We start from the raw sequence: 18,651 nt of genomic DNA, 5'->3' as shown, positions 1-18,651 counted from the left end.
GGCCCCCAAGCATAACCTGATGCATCTGTGGTGAGGGTCTGGGTGGCGGGGGGTGGACCATGCTGTTGCCCACCAAAGGAAATCTCTTCTGACACAAGGAAATTATAAGTAGGATAGTTTCCAGGTCTTGAGAGTGTTGACACCAAAGGCTCTTTAGGTACCACTGAAGTTTCCACATATTCAGTCTGGCATATGGAATGAGTAGTATGCAAGATGCCATGAACCCCAGAGCTTGCAGGATCTTCCTTGCAGATAGCTGGGGCCGGGTGGCTAGTTGAGAGAAGTAGGATGTCAGTAAAAGTACAATTGTGTACACTTACCATAAATGTAGATGTTAGAGTGTATTCACTGTTGCAGTCATCACATTTGGGTTATCTGCCTGCAAGTAGCCCTCAGTCGGCCCGAATACCACAGGCTTAGTATTTCTGCATTGGATGCTGTCGCTCCAGGAATAACGTCAGGTCGTCAGGAGTATAAAAACAAGCAGCCAACGCCATTACATCAGTTTTTCTTGCCCCAAATGTTAGGTTTCCCCCAAATAGGGAGCTTGGTTATGGTGGGGAAAACACCACCAGTAATAAGTACATACTAATACCAATACCCCAGAAGGGGTTAATAATAGCCATAGATAGGAGAGAGAGAGAGAAAACCAGGGGGCTGGAAGGAGGGAAACCAGGACTGCAACAGTGAATACACTCGAACATCTACATTTATCGTAAGTGTACACAACTGTACTATGTTCTTCGTGTTTCACTGTTGTAGTCATCACACTTGGGTGGATTCCCAAAGCTGAAGAAGGGTGGAGTCAGTCAAGAAGAATTAGAGCTGGCAAGATTGCCTTGCAAGACTGCTGTAGCAAATCCTGCCCTGGATTTGGAAAAGATAGGCAAGTGGTAATGCTTGGTGAAGGTGTGTACAAAACTCCAGGTAGCAGCCTCCAGGATGTCCCTGGTAGGGACTCCCCTGAGAAATGCTGTAGAGGTAGATGCTGCCCTAGTGGAATGTGTTCTGACCTACTGAGGGGTTGGTTTCCCATGGTGCTTGTAGCAGAAATGGATGCAGTGTGCTATCCATGTGAAAATAGTTTGTTTTGAAATGGTCTTGCCCTCTGCCCCTATTGCAAAGCTGACTAGTATCTGGTCACATTTTCTGAAGGGATTAGTCCTACCAAGGTAGAATCAGAGCTGTCTGTGCACTTCCAAGAAGTGCAGGATCCTTTCCCCTTTATTTTGAGGATTAGTTAAGAAGATTGGCAAATGGATGGACTGACAGAGTCACACTGGACACCACTTTAGGCATAAAGGATTAGTCCTGAGGGAAACCCTGTCAGCATGGAAAATAATGAAGGGTTCCACAGCCATCAGTGCTTGTAGCTCAGGTACTCTTCTAGCTGAAGTGATGGCTAGAAGCAAGGGTGTTTTCCAAGAGAGGAATTTTAACTCTGCTGATGCAGCAGGTTCAAAGGGGGGGGAAGTGTGAGCTTTTCCAGTACAAAGTTAAGGTCCCAAGCAGGGGTGGGTGTTCTCCTTGGTGGCCTTAAGTTGTTTGCCCCTCTCAGGAACTATTTGATAAGAGGATGCAAGAAGAGAGGTGGCTCAGTGTTGTATTGAGCAGAAATGGCTGAGGCACGTATCTTAATGGAGGAGAAAGACAGGCCCTTGTGGAGTAGATCTGCTAAGTAATCCATGATAAGAGGCATAAAGGGCAGTGTTGTGCCTTCTCCTTTAGATTTAATCCATGAGCAGAACCATTTCCACTTATCAGCATAGGATTTTCTTGTACTGGGTCCTCTGGCTTCAAGATTGACGTCCAGCACCTGTTTGCTTGAGGTCGCTGGGGGAGAACTCAGGAATAAGCAAGGCTGCAAGATTTAGGGTTTGCAGTTGTAGATGCAGAATCTGTCCCTCCTGCTGAGAGAGGAGGGTTAGATTCTGGTGTAGGTGCCAGGGTGGCACCAATGTCAGGCTGTGCAGGAGTGGGTATCAGTGCTGGCGTGGCCAGTCCACGGCAATCAGAATTGTCCTTGGTCTGTCCTGTTTTATCTTGAGTAATACTCTTGAAAGGAGGGGCAGAGGGGATAGGGCATAGATTGAGAGATGTACCCACTGAAAAGATAGGGCATCCACTTTCCAGGCCCTGCTGTGAGGATTCCTTGTGCAGAATTTGCTGAGCTGGTGGTTGTAGGGGGCGACAAAGAGATCCACCTCTGGGTTCCCCTATTTCTGGATCAGAAGTTTGAAGGTGCAGTGCTCCAATTGTCACTCATGTGGGTCTAGGAGATTTCTGCTTAAGTCGTCTGCCAGTAAGTTTTGTTTGCCTGGCAGGAAATGAGCTTGCAGATGGACTTGAATGTCCAAGGTCATGTTCCACAGGGCCATGGCTAGCCTGCAGAGTGGGAAGGAATGTGTTCCCCCATGCTTGTTGATGTACCACATAACTGTGGTGTTGTCCGTTTTTATTAGCAGTTGTCCTGGAAAGATTAGGGATCTGAAAGATGTCAGGGCATTCTGTACAGTTAGCATCTCTTTTTGGTTGATTGGTTGGTTTGACTTGGGCTCCAGTGGCCCTGAATACATATTCCACCCATGTATGCCCCCCTAGGAATAGTCTGATGAGTCTGCGGTTAGGGTCTGGGCGGCTTGGAGTTGAGTAAATGTCACTCCCTTGTTGTGGCTGCATGCTTCTGCTCACCAGAGGAACTCTGTCCTTGGACAGGGTATGATAGGAATGGCTGTTTCCAGGTCCTGAGAATGTTGGCACCAAAGACTTTTTAAGTACCATTGGAGTTTCCTCATATGCAGTCTTGCATATGGAATCAGCATATACATGAGGTCATGAACCCTAGGGCTTGCAGTATTTTTCTTGCGGATAGCTGGGTTCTGGTGGCCATTTGTTTGAAGTAGTCTGTCAGATAGACTTGTTTTTCTGAGGTGAGGAATGCCATCTGGGAAGTTGTGTCCAAGCTTGCTCCCAGGAATACAATCTTTTGACTGGGTACCAGTTTTGATTTATTTTCATTGATGGTGAACCCCAGGGAAGTGAGAAGGTTTTTCACAAATGTCAGGTGCTGCAGCAGCAATTCCTGACTGTCTGCCTGAATCAGGCAGTCATCCAAGTGCAGGTAAATTTGGATATTTCTCTGCCTGCAGTATGGCAATGGCTTGAGCCAGGCATTTTGTGAATACTCTGGACGCAGTAGATAAGCCAAAAGGAAGTGCAGAGAACTGATAATGGATAGACCCTGACCTGAAAATTACATACTTCATGCATGATTCCCTTATGGGGATATGCAGACAGGCTTCTTTTAAGTCTAGGGTGACTAACCAGGCATCCTTGGCTAGCAAAGGAAGAAGCTGTTGCAGGGTAAGCATTCTGAATTTTGTTACCACCAGGAAAAAGAGTTGAGAATGGAAAGATCCAGGATTGGGAGCCAAGAGCCCTCTTTCCTGGGTACCAGGAAGAGTCTGGTGTAGAATCCTTGACCCCTCTCGGTTCCACTGGAACCGGCTGAATAGCTCTGATATTGAGCAGGGAAAGTAGTTGGTTTTGAGCCTCTACCCACTGGTTTGGAGGAAGGTCTGAAAACCAGCTTGGGATTGGCAGTGAATGGAAATAAAATTTGTACCCCTGGGATACAATGTTGAGGACCCACCCGTCCTGAGTGATGGACATCCAGTTTTTTGCATGAAGGGCACGTTTTCCTCCTAAGGGCACAAGCAACTAGGCAGGGCTGGGGAGTGGAGTAAAGAAGTCATTGTGAGCTTTTTCCATAAGGAGGTGGCTTACCACTCCCTGCTTTAGGGGTGGGGTACTCCATTGCTTAGATCTCTGCATACCCAGAGACTGAAGTCTGGGTGGTCTGTTTCCCCTGGGTCTGGTTTGAGAAGGCCTGGAGGGGGCTGGAAAGGACCAATGTTTGGACGGGAAATGCCTACTGAATCTACACTTGTAAGAATTCTTTAACAGTCTGCAAAGACTTAGCTTTTTCTTGCATCTTTTTAAAAACATCTTCTGCTTTGGTGCCAAACAAACAAACAGTCCTTATTCAAAGGAGCGTCTAGTAACTTTGATTTGATATGGTCTGGCAAGGTCTACTCCCTCAGCCAAGCATGTCTTCTCAGTATAAAGCCAGTGACAGCTGCCCGGCAAGATGGTTCCAGGGCGTAAAAGCCACACTGCAAAGTATGCTTGCTGACTTGGCTTGCAGAGTGCATAAGGTCCTGCAATTCTGCAGAGTCTGAAAAGATTGCCACTTTTTGTTTAATAAGTTCCATAATATGTTGCTGGTACTTCAGCATGTGAAACTGACAATTCACTGCCCTAATAGCAACAGTTACTAAGGTATATACCTTCTTACCCAATCTGTCCAAAGCTCTGGAATCCCTGTCGAAGGGGTAGTATTCTTGGCTGTAGTAGCCTTGATACCTTTAAGCCCCTGGGAAATGATCTCTGGGCCAGCAATAGGATTCTTGAAAAGAAATCTGAGAGTGTCAGGTACTCTGCAGTACCTGTCTGGTTTCCTAGGGGCAGGAGGTAAAGTGTCAGGAGTAAGACTGGATTACATAAAAACATCATCCACAACATCCAGGACAGGGTATATTGCTAAGGGCCTGTGCTGAGGCAGCTCTATAAATTCTCTGAGTCTCTTTTTGGACTAAGGATAGTCTTGGCATTCCCAGTGGAAATGCTCTCATAAGGTATGCAAGGCATCACCAAAAGAAAAATCCTCTGGAGGGGAGGTAGAAGGAATGGATTGCGCTGCATCTGAATCCTCATAAGCAGATAAGGGCATGTCTTCATAATCAGAAATTTCAGAGTAAGTGGAGTCCTAGTCTGTAGAAGCTGAAGGGGAATGGACTCCGTCTCTTAGCAGGGGAAGGCTGACTTCCCCTAATCAGAGTAATAAGGTCTTCAGCCATTCTAAGCATTTGTTTTTGTGGCATGGGAGCAGGTGCACATGCTTTGGTCGTCGGTTTTCTAGGCGTAGTGCGTACTCTGGACCTAAGAAACTCAGTAGGTTTGGTTAAAAAGTCATCGGTTTGAGTCTAACATCAGTTGAGCGAATAATTGCATCAGAAGCCGGTGCCTGCTCAGCGGCTTCGGACCCATCCAAGGTAGAGGCATCCTCAGGTTCTGTAGTCAATGATGAGTCCCGTGGCATACCAAACTCTGAATGGGTCTCAGTAGAAGCCTGCGAATCCACTGAAGTGGGCATCAGGGGCTGCAAAAGCGCCCGGGTACCGTTAGACTGGCGACTAGCTTAACGGAAGCGTAAGCGGCAGTTTTGGACCTATGCGGTCTGTCTCTGTCTTTATGTTTTTTGGAATATCGGTAGTCGGATGGCTTACAGAAGGAATTTCAGAATACGGAGATCGACAGCGAAAGAATTTAGCGACAAAGAGAGCCCGAAGACGAATGGTTTGGGTGTTAAATAAGGCACAAAACCAACAGTGAGGGACGTTGTGGTCTGGGCCTAAACAGGTGATGCAGTAAGAATAAGGTATTTGCTTTCCACAGGCAAGACAATTGTTAACTTTTTCTGACATCGGTTAGAGCAAGAAAAAAGGATCTCCAACGGAGTACTTAGCTTTAGAAGACTTCAGGATTATTAAATTCGTAAACGAAAATTCAGGTAGTGGCCGACCGGCACTTGCTAACTGCTTCTGCTTCGGGCTCCTCGGCAAGAAAGACTGATGTAATGGCATTGGCTGCCTGTTTTTATACCCCTGACAACCTGATTTCATTCTTGGAGTGACAGCATCCAACGCAGAAACACTAAGTCTCTGGTATTCGGGCCAACCGAGGGCTACCTGCAGGCAAATAACCCAAGTGTGATGATTGCATCAGTGAAACACGAAGAACATCTTTGTTTCTCTGGTGTAAGGTATGCCATCTGGGATGCTGTGTCCAGACTTTTTCCCAGAAAGATAATCCTTTGGGTGGGCACCTGTTTGGATTTCTTTTTGTTGATTGTGTACCCTAGGGAGGTTAGTAGGGTCTTTACAAAGGCCAGGTGCTTGAGCAGCTTTTTCTGGCTGTCTGCCTGAATAAGGCAGTCATCTAAGTATGGGTAAATTTGAATATTTCTTTGTCTGCAAAAGGCAATGGCCGGAGCCAGACATTTTGTGAAAACTCTGGGAGCAGTAGATAAGCCAAAGGGAAGTGCAGAGAACTGAAAGTATTGAGATCCTGCCATGAGGTGGAGAAACTTCCTGCAGGATTCCCTGATAGGAATGTGGAGGTAGGCCTCTTTTAGATCTAGGGTGGCTAGCCAAGCGTCCTTGGACAGCATGGTTAGCAGCTGCTGGAGGGTGAGAATTTTGAATTTTGGGATCACCAGGAAGGTGTTTAGAATGGATAGACTGAGGATGGGGTGCCATGTACCCTCTTTAAAGGCACAAGAAAAAGTCTGGAATAGAAGCATTGGCCCATCTGTTCTGCAGGAATGTGTTCTACTGCCCTCATAGAGAGCAGGGAAAGGATTTGCTTTTGTGCCACTGCCCAATGATTCAGTGGTAGAACTGGGAACCCTTTTGGGGTTGGAAGGATGTGGAAGGAAAATTTGTATCCCTGAGACACAATGTTCAGAACCCATTGGTCCTTGCTAATGGTGGCCCAGGTGCTTGAGTGAAAGGAAAGTTTTCCTCCTAGGGGTAGGTGAAGGTGGACAAAGGGAGGGGGTGGCGGAGGTGAGTCATTGTGAGTTCTTGCCATAAGGGGGTGGCTTAGAACTCCCTGGTTTTGAATGGATGTAGTCCATTGCTTAGATCTCTACATTCCGTGGGGCTGCTGTCTGGGGGGGGTCTGTTTCCACGGGGCCTAGGTTGGGCCAGTTTACTAGGAGCAGGAAAGGACCAGTGTTTGGATGAACAATGCCTGCTGAACCTAGGTGGCTGAACGTGCAAGAAACCCTTAACTATTTGCACAGATTTTGCGTTTTCTTCTATCTTTTTTAAGATCTTTTCTGCCTTAGTGCCAAATAAGGTATTGTTGTGCAAGGGGGCATCCAACAATTTAGATATGACATGGTCTGGCAGGAGTTGTTCTTTAAGCCATGCATGCCTTCTAATGACAGAACCAGTGATTGCTGCCCTACAAGAAGCTTCTAGGGCGACAAAGCCACAGTGCAAGGTGTGTTTAGTTACTTGACTTGCAGAATGCATTAACTCTTGTAAATCTTTAGATTCTGCCCAAGCAGGAAGGGAAGACAATTTTTGTTTAAGGAGTTCAAAGGTATGTTGCTGAAATTTCAGCATATGAAACTGACAGTTTAGTGCCCTGATAGCAAGAGTAGCTGAGGTGTATACTTTTTTACCCCATCTGTGCAATGCTTGGGAATCCCTGTCTGAGGGGGTGGGATTCTTAGCAGAGGTTGCTTTAATCCCTTTTAGCCCTTGAGAAACGACCTCAGGGTCAGCCGTTGGATTTTTGAAAAGATATTTGTGAGAGTCAGGGATTCTATAGTACCAGTCTGGTTTTCTGGGAGCAGAAGGGTAGGGCATCAGGAGTCCAGCTGGATTTGAGGAAACCATCCTTCACAACATCCAGGACTGGGGGGATGGACAAGGGTCTGTGTTGTGGAAGATCTAAGAATTCCCTGAGTCTCTTTTTAGACTGAGGGTAGTCCTGACTCTCCCATTGGAAATGTTCCCTTAAAGTATGCAGGGTTTCCCCAAAGGAAAAATCTTCTGGGAGAGAGGCTGAAGGAATGGCATCCTCTGCATCAGAATCTTCATAAGTGGAGAGGGATTGCATGTCTTCATACTCAGATGCATCAGATTCATCTGACTCTTGTCCAGACAAAACTACAGCAGACACATCTTTTTTCCTTTTGGAGGGGGTAGCTTGGCTTCCCCTGATCAGCATAAGATCTTATGCCATTTTAAGCATCTGAGACTGAAGCAAGGAAGCAGGCACCTCAGAGTGGGCCGCTGGTTTCTTGGGTGTGGTTCATAACCTGGGCCTAAGAAACTTGGTGGTTTCTGAAAGAACAGTAGTCGTTAAAGAAGACGTCGGTTTGTGTCGAGATTTGGTAGTGCGAAGGACTTCCTCGGAAGCCGGTGACTGCTCAGCAGCTCCGGACCCATCCAAAGTAGAGACACCGCAGGATCCTTAGTCAAAGAGTTTTGCAGCATACCGAACTCCAAAAGGGTCTCGGTAGCGGCCTGTGAATCAACTGAAGCGGGCATCAGGGGCTGGGAAAGCACCTCATTGAGGACCGGAGAACTGACGGCTAGCTTAACGGAAACGTCGTCGGTAGGTCTGGACCTGTGCGGTCTGTCTCTGTCTTTACCTTTACGTTTCTTTGGAAGACCTGCCATTGGATGGCTTACCAAAGCCATATCGGAATTTGAGGACTGTAAGCGAAAATATCGGGCTACAATAAGAGCCCGACGACGGATAATTCTGGCGTTGAACAAAGCACACAAGCGGCAACAGAGGACGTCGTGGTCTGGCCTAAACAAGTGAAGCAGTAAGAGTGGAAGTCTCAGTGTGGTATTTGCTTTCCACAGGTAAGACAATTAACTATTTCTGACATCGGTTAGTGCAAGAAAAAAGGATCCCCAACAGGGTACTTAGCTTTAGAAGACGTCAACTTCAATTCAGCAGACGAAAACTCAGGTAGTGGCCGACCAGCACTCGTGCGGACTGCTTCTGCTTTGGGCTTCATGGCAAGAAAGACTGATGTAATGGCGTCGGCTGCCTTACTTTATACTACTGATGACCTGATGCAGTCTTCAAGCGACAGCAACCGAAGCAGAAATACTAAGTCTCTGGTATTTGGGCCGGCCGAGGGCTACCCTGGCAGGGATAGCCCAAATGTGATGACTGCAACCTTGAAACAAGAAAAACATCTGAAAATGAGACACTTGGAATGACGAAAGAAGATGTGATTAATGGACATACTGACACAGTGAATAGTATGGTTACCTTGGTGAGGCCTTATAAGATTTGTATCTCTGCAAGTCCACAAAGTCTTGATAAAGAGAATGTTGTCCTCTTTTCAGATTGAGGAAAGTCCCAGTCTATGAACATTGCAAATGCAGATTTGTCCCACTTCAAACGCTCATGAAATACCAAATGGATGTCAGATAACTTGTTACAATTCAGAGACATCATGGACTCTTTACACCATACCAAGCCTCCAGGCAAGTCAAAAGACCAAATACAAAGGGAAAATATAGCTGTGTAAGTAAAACTTAACAGAACGGTAAATATTCTAATAGATCACTGATGCAGTAAGGCAGTAGCCTAAACTACATGGGTCCTACTTGCACAGCAATTGCCCAGCTTGACAAAGCTAAGGGTGCCTTCCACACATTCCAATTTGACAGAAGCTCAAACAGAAAATATTCAAAGCATTTTTTGTCCAGGAAGCAGGCAACAGCCATGAAGGACAGTGCCAACAAACAAACCAAGCAGTAACCACATACAAAAAAGGGTGGATAAATCCACACCCTGGCAAAACCAAAAAATGTAAGCAAGAAAATAGGTCTGGAGAGGGAGAGAGGACTACTTTAACAGTGATTAGAACATCTATCAGTATGGTTTCATTTACACACCCAGCACTATGTTCAAACATAGATCACTTTTGCGGAAACCCAAGTTATACGGATAGACTACCATAGCTTACTGAATAAAAAAGAAAAAAGGGAGGATGCCAATAAACAGACTCCAAGAGCCCCTTGAAGAATGGACCTAGCAAAGCCTGTTTTAAACCAGGAAAAGGAATCCAGTTTAAACTGCTTTGCAAAGTGTGTACAGAGGACCATGTTGCTAGCTCCAAAATGGTTCAAGAATCCACCCCTTTCCAGAAACGTAACTAACAAGCCAAAGCCCTTGCGGAAAGCCACTAAGAAGATTAAGACGAGTACAACAAAAGGCAATAGTATAAGACAATCACCTGGACATGGTCCATTTTGAAACTGGTGTCCTTTCCTCTTACCTTCACAGGAGGCAAACACCTGAGCAACTTTCCTAAAAGTACAAGATTCATCACCCCATCACATTATAATCAACTTGAACCACATGAAGTCTGTCTCCTTCCCAGAAGATGTTGAATTTCTGAAGTATCTAGCAAGATCCCTGCATGAAATCCATGTCTATAAACCAAACTGCAGAGTAATAGAATTAGCAACGAAAATGCTACAACTATGTTTTTGTGCCAGCCCAGCATTTTTCACTCACAGGCATTGCACTTTATGCATACCCCCACCCCCACTTCCACCAAAACCAGTTCTACATACTTTCTCCCAAGTCATCCTGTACTTCTGAAGACTCTGCTCTATTAGACTTCTGCTTTTCACTACTGCTGGCAGGAGTAGCTGGTTTTCTGGGTTTTGGTGGAGGCCTCAAATTTTTTATTGGTTCCTAGTAAAAAAGAGAGAGAGAACAGTAAACACTAGGAAACAAAGAAATCAATCAATCAGGCCAATCTGAAACATGACATATTTCACAACACTTCAAATCTAAAAGTAATATCGCTGACAGTACCAAGTTTCATATTTATGTTCACACACCTGGAAAGCTTTATTTTCAAGATCAAACTGCTACAAAGAGAATGACTTGTGGCACTCAGCTTAATGTTGAGCTTTAATATAAAGATTACCCCCATTTTCCTTGTAGAATCAATAAACCAAAGAGAGAAATTAAAGAATACTATCATGAGGTCAAATATACAAAATACCAATCAAGCAAAATAATGTTTTAGACTTTGAATGCAAATAATCACAGCCATTAAGACTGAATTCCCTCCATGATATATTTGCAGATGGTACAGTAAAACCTTGATTATCAGTTACTCGGTTTACCATCAGGGCCGGAAAAAAAAGTTTCTGCGCGTCATTGCCTACTACATACTATGTATGTATGTACTGTACTGCCGTTTACACATTGGAGCAGCTCTCCCTAGTGCTAGCATGTAGTGTTCTTCCCCAGCACCATTTTGAAATGTACAGTATCTTCAGCTTTCCTCTTGTCGTAATTAATCTACTCATCGTTAAGGCTCATAAATGTAAGCGTGTGGTGTTGGGATTATCACAAAAAATTGAAATTATTAAATGTTTACAAAATGGCAAAACTGCTTCAAGTATTGCTTCAATTTACGGAGTAGGAAGAACAACAGTGAACAATATAAAGCATTATGGTGACAAAAACCAAAAAACGTGTTGAAAATAGAAATCACCAACAGTAATGTTAAAAAATCTCAAAACAATGAAACATGCTAAAAATGAGCAATTGGATATCGTCATGTATCAATGGTTTGTTCAAAAACGATACCAAGGAATTCCACTAACGGGACCTGTAATAATTGCAAAAGCTATTGAAAGGAATAAAAACTTTATGGGGATCATTCATTCAAAGCAAGCAGTGGATGGTTGGAAAAATTTAAGTTCTGCCACAGTATTCGATAATTGGACATTGTGGGAAAAAAAGTTGAGTACAGATAGTACAGTGATTGCTGATAACCATGAGAAACTACACAAGGAAACAGGTAACGGACGTCTGGTTAGAGACCAAGTATATAACTGCGATGAGACTGGCCTTAATTGGAAAGCACTTCCTGAAAAGGCTTGTCCTTCATGTCTGAAAAATCGGCACCTGGATTTAAGCTGCAAAAATATCGCATCACTGTAATAGTGCATGCTAATGCAAGCAGTAGCCATAAATTTCCATTGCTTATCATAGGAAAATCGGAAAAGCCTAGGTCATTTAAAAACAAAAACCTAAATGCCATGCCTGTTAAGTACTCTATGCACACAAAAACACATGGATGAGCCAAGAAATATTTAAAGATTAGTTCCTTAAAATATTTGTAATCAAGTGTAAAATCATGCGTTATTGTTTGGTTTACTGCAAGAAGCAATGCTACTGATGAACAATGCACCTACTCATTGCATATGTGGTTCGAAGAGCGATGGCAAAATAACGTGTCACATTCTGCCGGCTAATACAACACCGTTCATCCAGCCAATAGATCAAACCATAACATAGTATGAAAGGCCAATATTGGAAAGGCTTTATTAAAAAAAGTTATGTACTCACCATAACGTTCCATCTGAGTAGTTCTAATCATTTGTCTTCACCTGTGGGATAACGGATCCATATCAGATCCGAGCCAGCAAATTCACTAGCATCTGCTCTGAGCTGCAAGCTTTTCCTCTTACCCATAATACACCTCCACTACCTTCCAACCCCCAGATCGAGTTGTTGACCCTTATACTGATAACCCGACCTGAAAAAATACTTTATGACCTACAACTGCAGCCTGCAGGCTGTTCATATGACAAGGTCAGGGGGAAGGAGGGAGGGACGGTTGAAGACAAATGAAGTAGAACTACTCAGAAGGAATGTTATGGTGAGTACATAACTTCTTTATCTGAAGTAGTTTACTTCATTTCGTATTCAACCTGTGGGACAGAGTCCCCAGCCACTATACTCCTGGGTGGCCCTCATGGAAGGATATTCCAGAGCACCGTGGAACCAAAGGATGCTCTCCTTCTAGAAGTCAAATCCAACCTGTAGTGAGAAATAAAGGTATGAGACGAGGACCAAGTAGCTGCATTACAAATATCATCCAATGAGACTCTAGACCAAAAGGCCGCAGAAGTAGCCATGGACCTAGTGGAATGAGCTTTCACCTGACCCAGAGGAGACATTTGTCCTTACAGACCTGAAGGATGCATGAGGAAATCCACCTAGCAACAACTGACTTTGGAGATAGGTTTACCCAAAAAAGATTTATAGGAGGACACAAACAGCTAATCGGATGTATGTAAGTTTTTGGTCCTGTGTATATAAAATCGTAACTGTCTATATACATCCAACAAGTGAAGTTTGTATTCCATTTTGTTAGCAAAGGTAGGAAAGACGACAGGTAAATTAATGGTTTGATTGATATTAACTTGTGATGCCACCTTAGGAAGAAATGACGGATTGGTCCGAAGGGAAACCCTATGTTTATGGAAAATCACATATGGACTTTGATGGACAAAGCTTGCAGTTCTGAAACCCTTTTAGCAGAAGTAACAGCCACCAGGAATGCTGTTTTCCAAGATAAGAATTTTAGATTTGTGGTTGCAGCAGGCTCAAAAGGCGAAGCGACCAAAGCTTGAAGAACCATAGTAAGGTCCCATGGGGGAACAGGATCCTTGAACGGGGGGGCATAACAGAAAGGTCCCTTTGATAAAGGCTTTACACAGCCTGGAGGAGGCCAGTGAGGCAGAATTCTCACCCACATGAAAATGAGAAATGGCAGCCAATTGAACTTGATAGTAGAAGAACTAGCTCCCTGTTGAAACATATTGGCTAGAAATCAAGAATGGCAGAAACAGGAGGCGTGAAGGGGTCTAAACTCCTTTGAGAGGCCCAAAAGGAAAAAGTTTCTATTTGCTGCGGTAAACCTTCCTGGCTGAAGACTTATAAGCAGCCACCAGAATAGACCTAACTGAAGAAGATAAACCAGTAGTCCTAGCGATCATGGGAAACTCGAGCAGCCAAGCTGTGAGCTTCAAACTGTCCAGGTTCGGATGAGGAACCCCTGATGGGTGTGAAATCAGATCCTGAATGGGATCCAAGATCCAGGGCGGAACCAGAAGGTGAGACCAAAGGAAGGGAAACCATACCAGGTGAGGCCAAAATGGGGCAATGAGGATCACTTTGCTCCCCAGTCGACGAGCTTTCTGTAGAAACCACAGAATAAGAGGTACTGGTGGGTAAGCACACAGAAGACCAAGCATGGAATAGAGCATCTCTGGGGGACTCCCCTGGCAGGGGATTCAGTGCGAAATACTCGCTGCACTTTGCGTTGGAAGGAGATGCGAAGAGATCACAGCAAGGCTGACTCCACTCCAGGAAGATCTGCTCCGCTATTGAGGGATTCGGAGACCACTCATAAGGTATCAGAATACTCAGACTTAACCTGTCTGCTAGAATGCTGGACCGTCCCGGAATGTGCGTTGCTATGAGAAAACAACCGGTGGAGATCGTCCATTCCCACACTCTCATGGCCTTGCGACAAAGGGGGTAAGATCTAGTCCCTCCCTGTTTGTTGATGTACCAGACCACTGGCATGTTGTCTGACTGAATTGCAATGGTTCCTAGAGGAAGAAAGGCATGAAGGGCCTGCAATGCCAAAAAAGGACCATCCTCATCTCTAGAACATTTATGTGTAAAGCTGGTCTCTACAGGGGACCACAGGCCTTGGACTGTCCTGCCCAAACAATGCCCCGCCCCCACCCGAATTGGGATGCGTCCGTGGTCAACGTGGCGAGGACAGAGACTGAAACAAAGGGCTGTCCCTCCAAGATCTCTGGAGAGCACATCCACCACAGAAGGGACGACTGACAGACTCAACTGAGTTGTATTGGATATGATAATGGAAGTTTCAACATGGACCACTGCACAGCTAGTGTCCACTGTAAAATTCTCATATTTAACCGGGCGCACGGAAGAAGAGTTATGGTCGCTGCCATTGAACCTAAGGCTCTCAACACTAATCCTGCTGATGGAAGATGAGAATGGTAGATCAGAGAGACATCCATCCTCAGGTTTTGTACCCTCTCCGAGGTCAGGAAGATTTTGCATTGTAAGGGGTCTATCCTTGCCACAATGTAGTCTATCACCTGGACAGGATTTAGAAGTGATTTGGACGCATTGATTGTGATCCCCAAATGCAGGGCAAGCTTTAAGAAATAATCCCTGGTTTGAGAAAGTAGATGCCTGGTGGGAGCAGTGAGGAGCCAATCGTCCAGGTATGGATAGACCTGAAACCCCTGAAGCCTCAGGTGAGCTGTTACTACTGCCACCACTTTGGTGGAGACCCTGGGGTCTGTGGTGAGACTAAAGGGTAGGGCTCGAAATTGGTAATGACCGACTCCTAGCTGGAAGCAGAGGAACCTCATGGAGTTTCTCTGCATCTTTATGTGATAGTAGGCATCCTGGAGGTCCAACGAGCATATCCAGTCGCTCTTCTTGCAGGTACAGCATGGACTGTAGTGTGACCATCCAGAATTATTTTTGGCAACTGACAGGTTCAGGGTAGATAGGTCCAGAATGGGCCTTACGTCCCCAGTTTTCTTTGGCACCAAAAAGAACCTGGAGTAGAAGCCTGCTCCGGACTGATCTGGGGGGATGGGTTTGATGGCTTGTTTTTCTAGCAGCTTGGAAGTTTCCAGTGCTGCTGCCTCCCTTTGCGTGGGTGGTACATCCAAGAGGTGTTTGGGAGGTTTGGGAGTAACCACAAAGGGGATAGAGTATCCACTGGTTATGATCTAAAGCACCCAGCGGTCTGATGTTATGGACTCCCATGCCATGTGCAATGACAATTGTCCCCAGACTGCCTCCAGAGTAGAGCAGTCGGGCAACCCCTCAGGGTTGCTGTCAGGGCCTGTCCGAGAAAGGTTCTAGAGACCCAAAAATCCTCGGACCCCCCTCTGCCTCTGGGCTGGCGTCCATTCTGTTCCTCTCTGCCTCTGTGGGAAAGAAGAGCCCAGAGTGTCCCGGGAATACTGTGACTTCCGGAACCACATCTTCTTTTGCCCTCTCTGATTCCAGGAAAAGGATCTTTGAGGGTTCGAGAAGCGGATCCCGACGGCAGACAATGTCTTCCTGTCCTTCTCACTCTGGACTAAAGTCTCTTTGACGGTCTTAACAAAGAGAGTAGAGACATCATAAGGCGCATTGCCAAAGGATGCCTTGAAAGGTTCCAAAAACTGACAGTCTGAGCCAGGCGTTGCCCCTCATGAACACGCCGGACCCAGCTGCCCTAGCCGCTCCTTCACTAGCATGTGAGAGGAGTCGCATGAACGTGTTGGAAACTGCTTTCAAAGTGGCCATCCTCGTGGAGAACAAGTCCGCTGTCCTCCTGCGACATGGACTTGGGACTTGGGGGAGACTCAGCCAGCTCCTTGACCAGGTCGCTCTGGAGTCTCGTGACATGGGCCAGGTAGTTCAGTGCCCTAACAGAAAAGGCGGCTGGATGTATAAATCTGCTTCCCTAAGCGGTCCATCATCTGTGACTCTCGGTCAGGAGGATGAACAGAGGAACTCTCTTGGGCTAGTTTCTTCTTTGTGGCTGCTGGTACCACCATAGCGTCTATGGGGGAGCTCTTGTTCCACACTGGCCTATCTGATGGTGGACTTAAGATCTTATCAGGAAGTTTAGGGATTGGTTCCACGGTGTCCGGCTCCTTCGAGGGCCGCGAGGTGACCAGGTCCACCAAGGAAGTAGATGGGCCCGTGCCGAAAGCGTCTAGGAACACAGACTAGTCAGAAGAAGGTTTGGGGGTGGACCAACCTCCCCACTGGCGAAGGATTTCCATGATGTCTCCAAAGGAGACAACCTCGGGAGGTGACTTGGGGGAACCTTCCCCATCATCCAAATCTGTGTCCAAGGTGAGGGACTCGGGGAAGTCCAAGTGCCTCCTCTTACACATATGCTTGCGAGGCACGTCTCCGGTGGAGCTCTCCAGGGGGAACTCGCAAGCCACTTGCTCCTCAGGGGAAACAGTCTGTGGCTCCTAGAGCACGGGCTGTCTCTCTGGTAAAATGATGGGATTTGTAGACAGAGCCGAGGGGGTCGGGGCTAAGTCTGAGGGGATAGTCAGGGGTCTCGATCCGGTGGCGAAAACCCTTTCTACCACGTTGAATGCCGAGGGAGAACAAACCTCCTGGGGAACCAATAAAGAAGCCAGTCTTCCCAGATCTGTTGTGAGAATCGGAGCCGGGCCCGAAGTGGACGGAGCTCTGAGGGAAGGAACTTGGCCCAACAAAGCCAGAGCCGATGAAATAAGTTCCACTCCCTCAGATCCAACACCCAAGCTCCGGCTCAGAGAGCAGCTCGGATCCGAACTGGTCAGCTTCAACAAGCTCCAGGCAGCTGTCGGCATCAAGGAAGTAGGTACCATTGGTGCTGACCCCCTGACTAAGGCCACCCTCGGAATAGAGTACTCTGAACCCGGTGGACAGATCGGAGAAGGAGAAATCTGTGTAAAAAAAAGGAAGCGACCTCCCCCCTCCAGTGGGAGAGGGGGATGGCAAGACCCCCATCTGGATTGGAGTACGAATTAACCTCCTCATTTTATCCATGTCAACTTCCGATAAGCTCCACGTGGACCTCAACATGGCCATGGACTCAGACCTTGCGGGTGGAAGAACTGAGGCCCTAGATGGAGAATGTGTCTCTTTTGGCTCCGGGGAAAACCTCGGAGATCGAAGCAGAGGGGAGTCACGAATCCTAGGCTGACTTTTGGCGGGAGAAGGAAGGTCCGGGGACCTCTTACGTTTGTCTGGTCTGTGAGAATTTGGCTCTCTCTGCCCCTTTTCCTCTTCATTTCCACAGGCTTTGAAATGGGAGGTTGAGTCCCAGCCTGGGAGGGAGGAGAAGCAAGAGAGAAAGGAGAGGCAGACGCTGTGACCAAAGCCGAGGACAAGGCAACTGCTTTAGAAGTGGGAAGGCCTTTCAGGGCCAACTTAACCTTCCTGTCCCTGATAGTGCATGGGTTAAAACCCGCTCATATAGAGCGGTCAAGTATTTAGATGGGCAATGCCCAAGTACATTACATAAAGAATGTGGCCATCTGCAGAGACATTTTATGGCCACACTCAATGCCCCTTTTGAACACAGGCTTATCAGCCATGCTTCTATCCAGCCACTCAAACAAGAGAAGGGAAAAAAGGAGAGAAAAATTACCAGTTTTCCCACACAAACCACTCACCACACACTCAAGTCACACAAAACACACTGAGGGGGGAGGGGAAGCAAAGCACACTAACAAACTAATGCTAAACTACAACAAAGGTTCAATTATACGACACAGCAACGAGGGGAGGAGAAGAGGGAACCTACACTAAAACGCTTATACTATTTTTTTTAGAGAAAAAAGCTTCTTAAAAGTATAAAACTCACTCACTACTCGGAGCTCAGGAGATCACGATGCTTCAGCAAGCCACAGCATACAAGATCTGGGGGGTGGAAGGTAGTGAAGGTGTATTATGGGTAAGGGGAGGCGCTTGGAGCAGATGCTAGTGAATTTGCCGGCTCGGATCCGATATCCCACAGGTTGAAGACCAAATGAAGTAAACTACTTCTGATCTCATTTTTTTGGATGATAAAATCAGGAGTAAAAGAGTTCTGGAAAAAGTACACTATTAAAGACGCAGTTTTTAATGTTGCTGAAGCCCAGAACAATTTGCCAGTTAAAACTTTACAAGGAGGTTAGCATAAGTTACGGCCTATATCTAATTCAGCAGAAAGTGAACCAAATTCTGAATCAGTTAAAAATGAGTCTGAAATGATGAATCTGTGTTCAAAAGTTCAAGGCTGTGAAAACATATCATTGGGGAAGTGAACAACTGGTTCCATTTGACCAAATGGGCGCTGGTTGTAAAATCCTGGACGATAATGAACCAATTCAAAACACAACTGTGGTGGACTCTGAATCCGAAGAAGAGGAGGAAGTTGCTACCAACAGAACATACAAAATAATCAGTCATAGTGAAGCTGAAATGATGCTATCGAAGTGTACAGAGTGATTTGAGGTGCAAGAAGAATTAGACGCCACACAAGTATTATTCTTAAGCAAAATCTGAAGCATTACTTCTATATAAAAAAAATGTGGAGTAATGAAACAGCCAAAAATAAGTTTTTTT

At 45.9% G+C, this 18,651-nt stretch overlaps 1 protein-coding gene across 1 annotated transcript in view; it reads right to left on the bottom strand.

Moving 5' to 3' along the window:
- Positions 1 to 18,651, bottom strand: part of VPS72 (vacuolar protein sorting 72 homolog) — a 512,443-nt gene that overhangs the window by 380,311 nt on the left and 113,481 nt on the right. The window contains exon 3 of the mRNA XM_044080520.1: positions 10,248 to 10,371. Within this exon, the coding sequence (XP_043936455.1) occupies positions 10,248 to 10,371 (124 nt within the window). The remainder of the gene's footprint in view (positions 1 to 10,247; positions 10,372 to 18,651) is intronic.

Source organism: Protopterus annectens, chromosome 8.part0 (assembly GCF_019279795.1).
Source record: "Protopterus annectens isolate FY-2018-M chromosome 8.part0, PAN1.0, whole genome shotgun sequence".
Taxonomy (NCBI): Eukaryota; Metazoa; Chordata; order Ceratodontiformes; family Protopteridae; genus Protopterus; species Protopterus annectens.
Note: the sequence above shows the minus strand (reverse complement) of the source record. Positions and strands in the feature narration are given on the sequence as shown.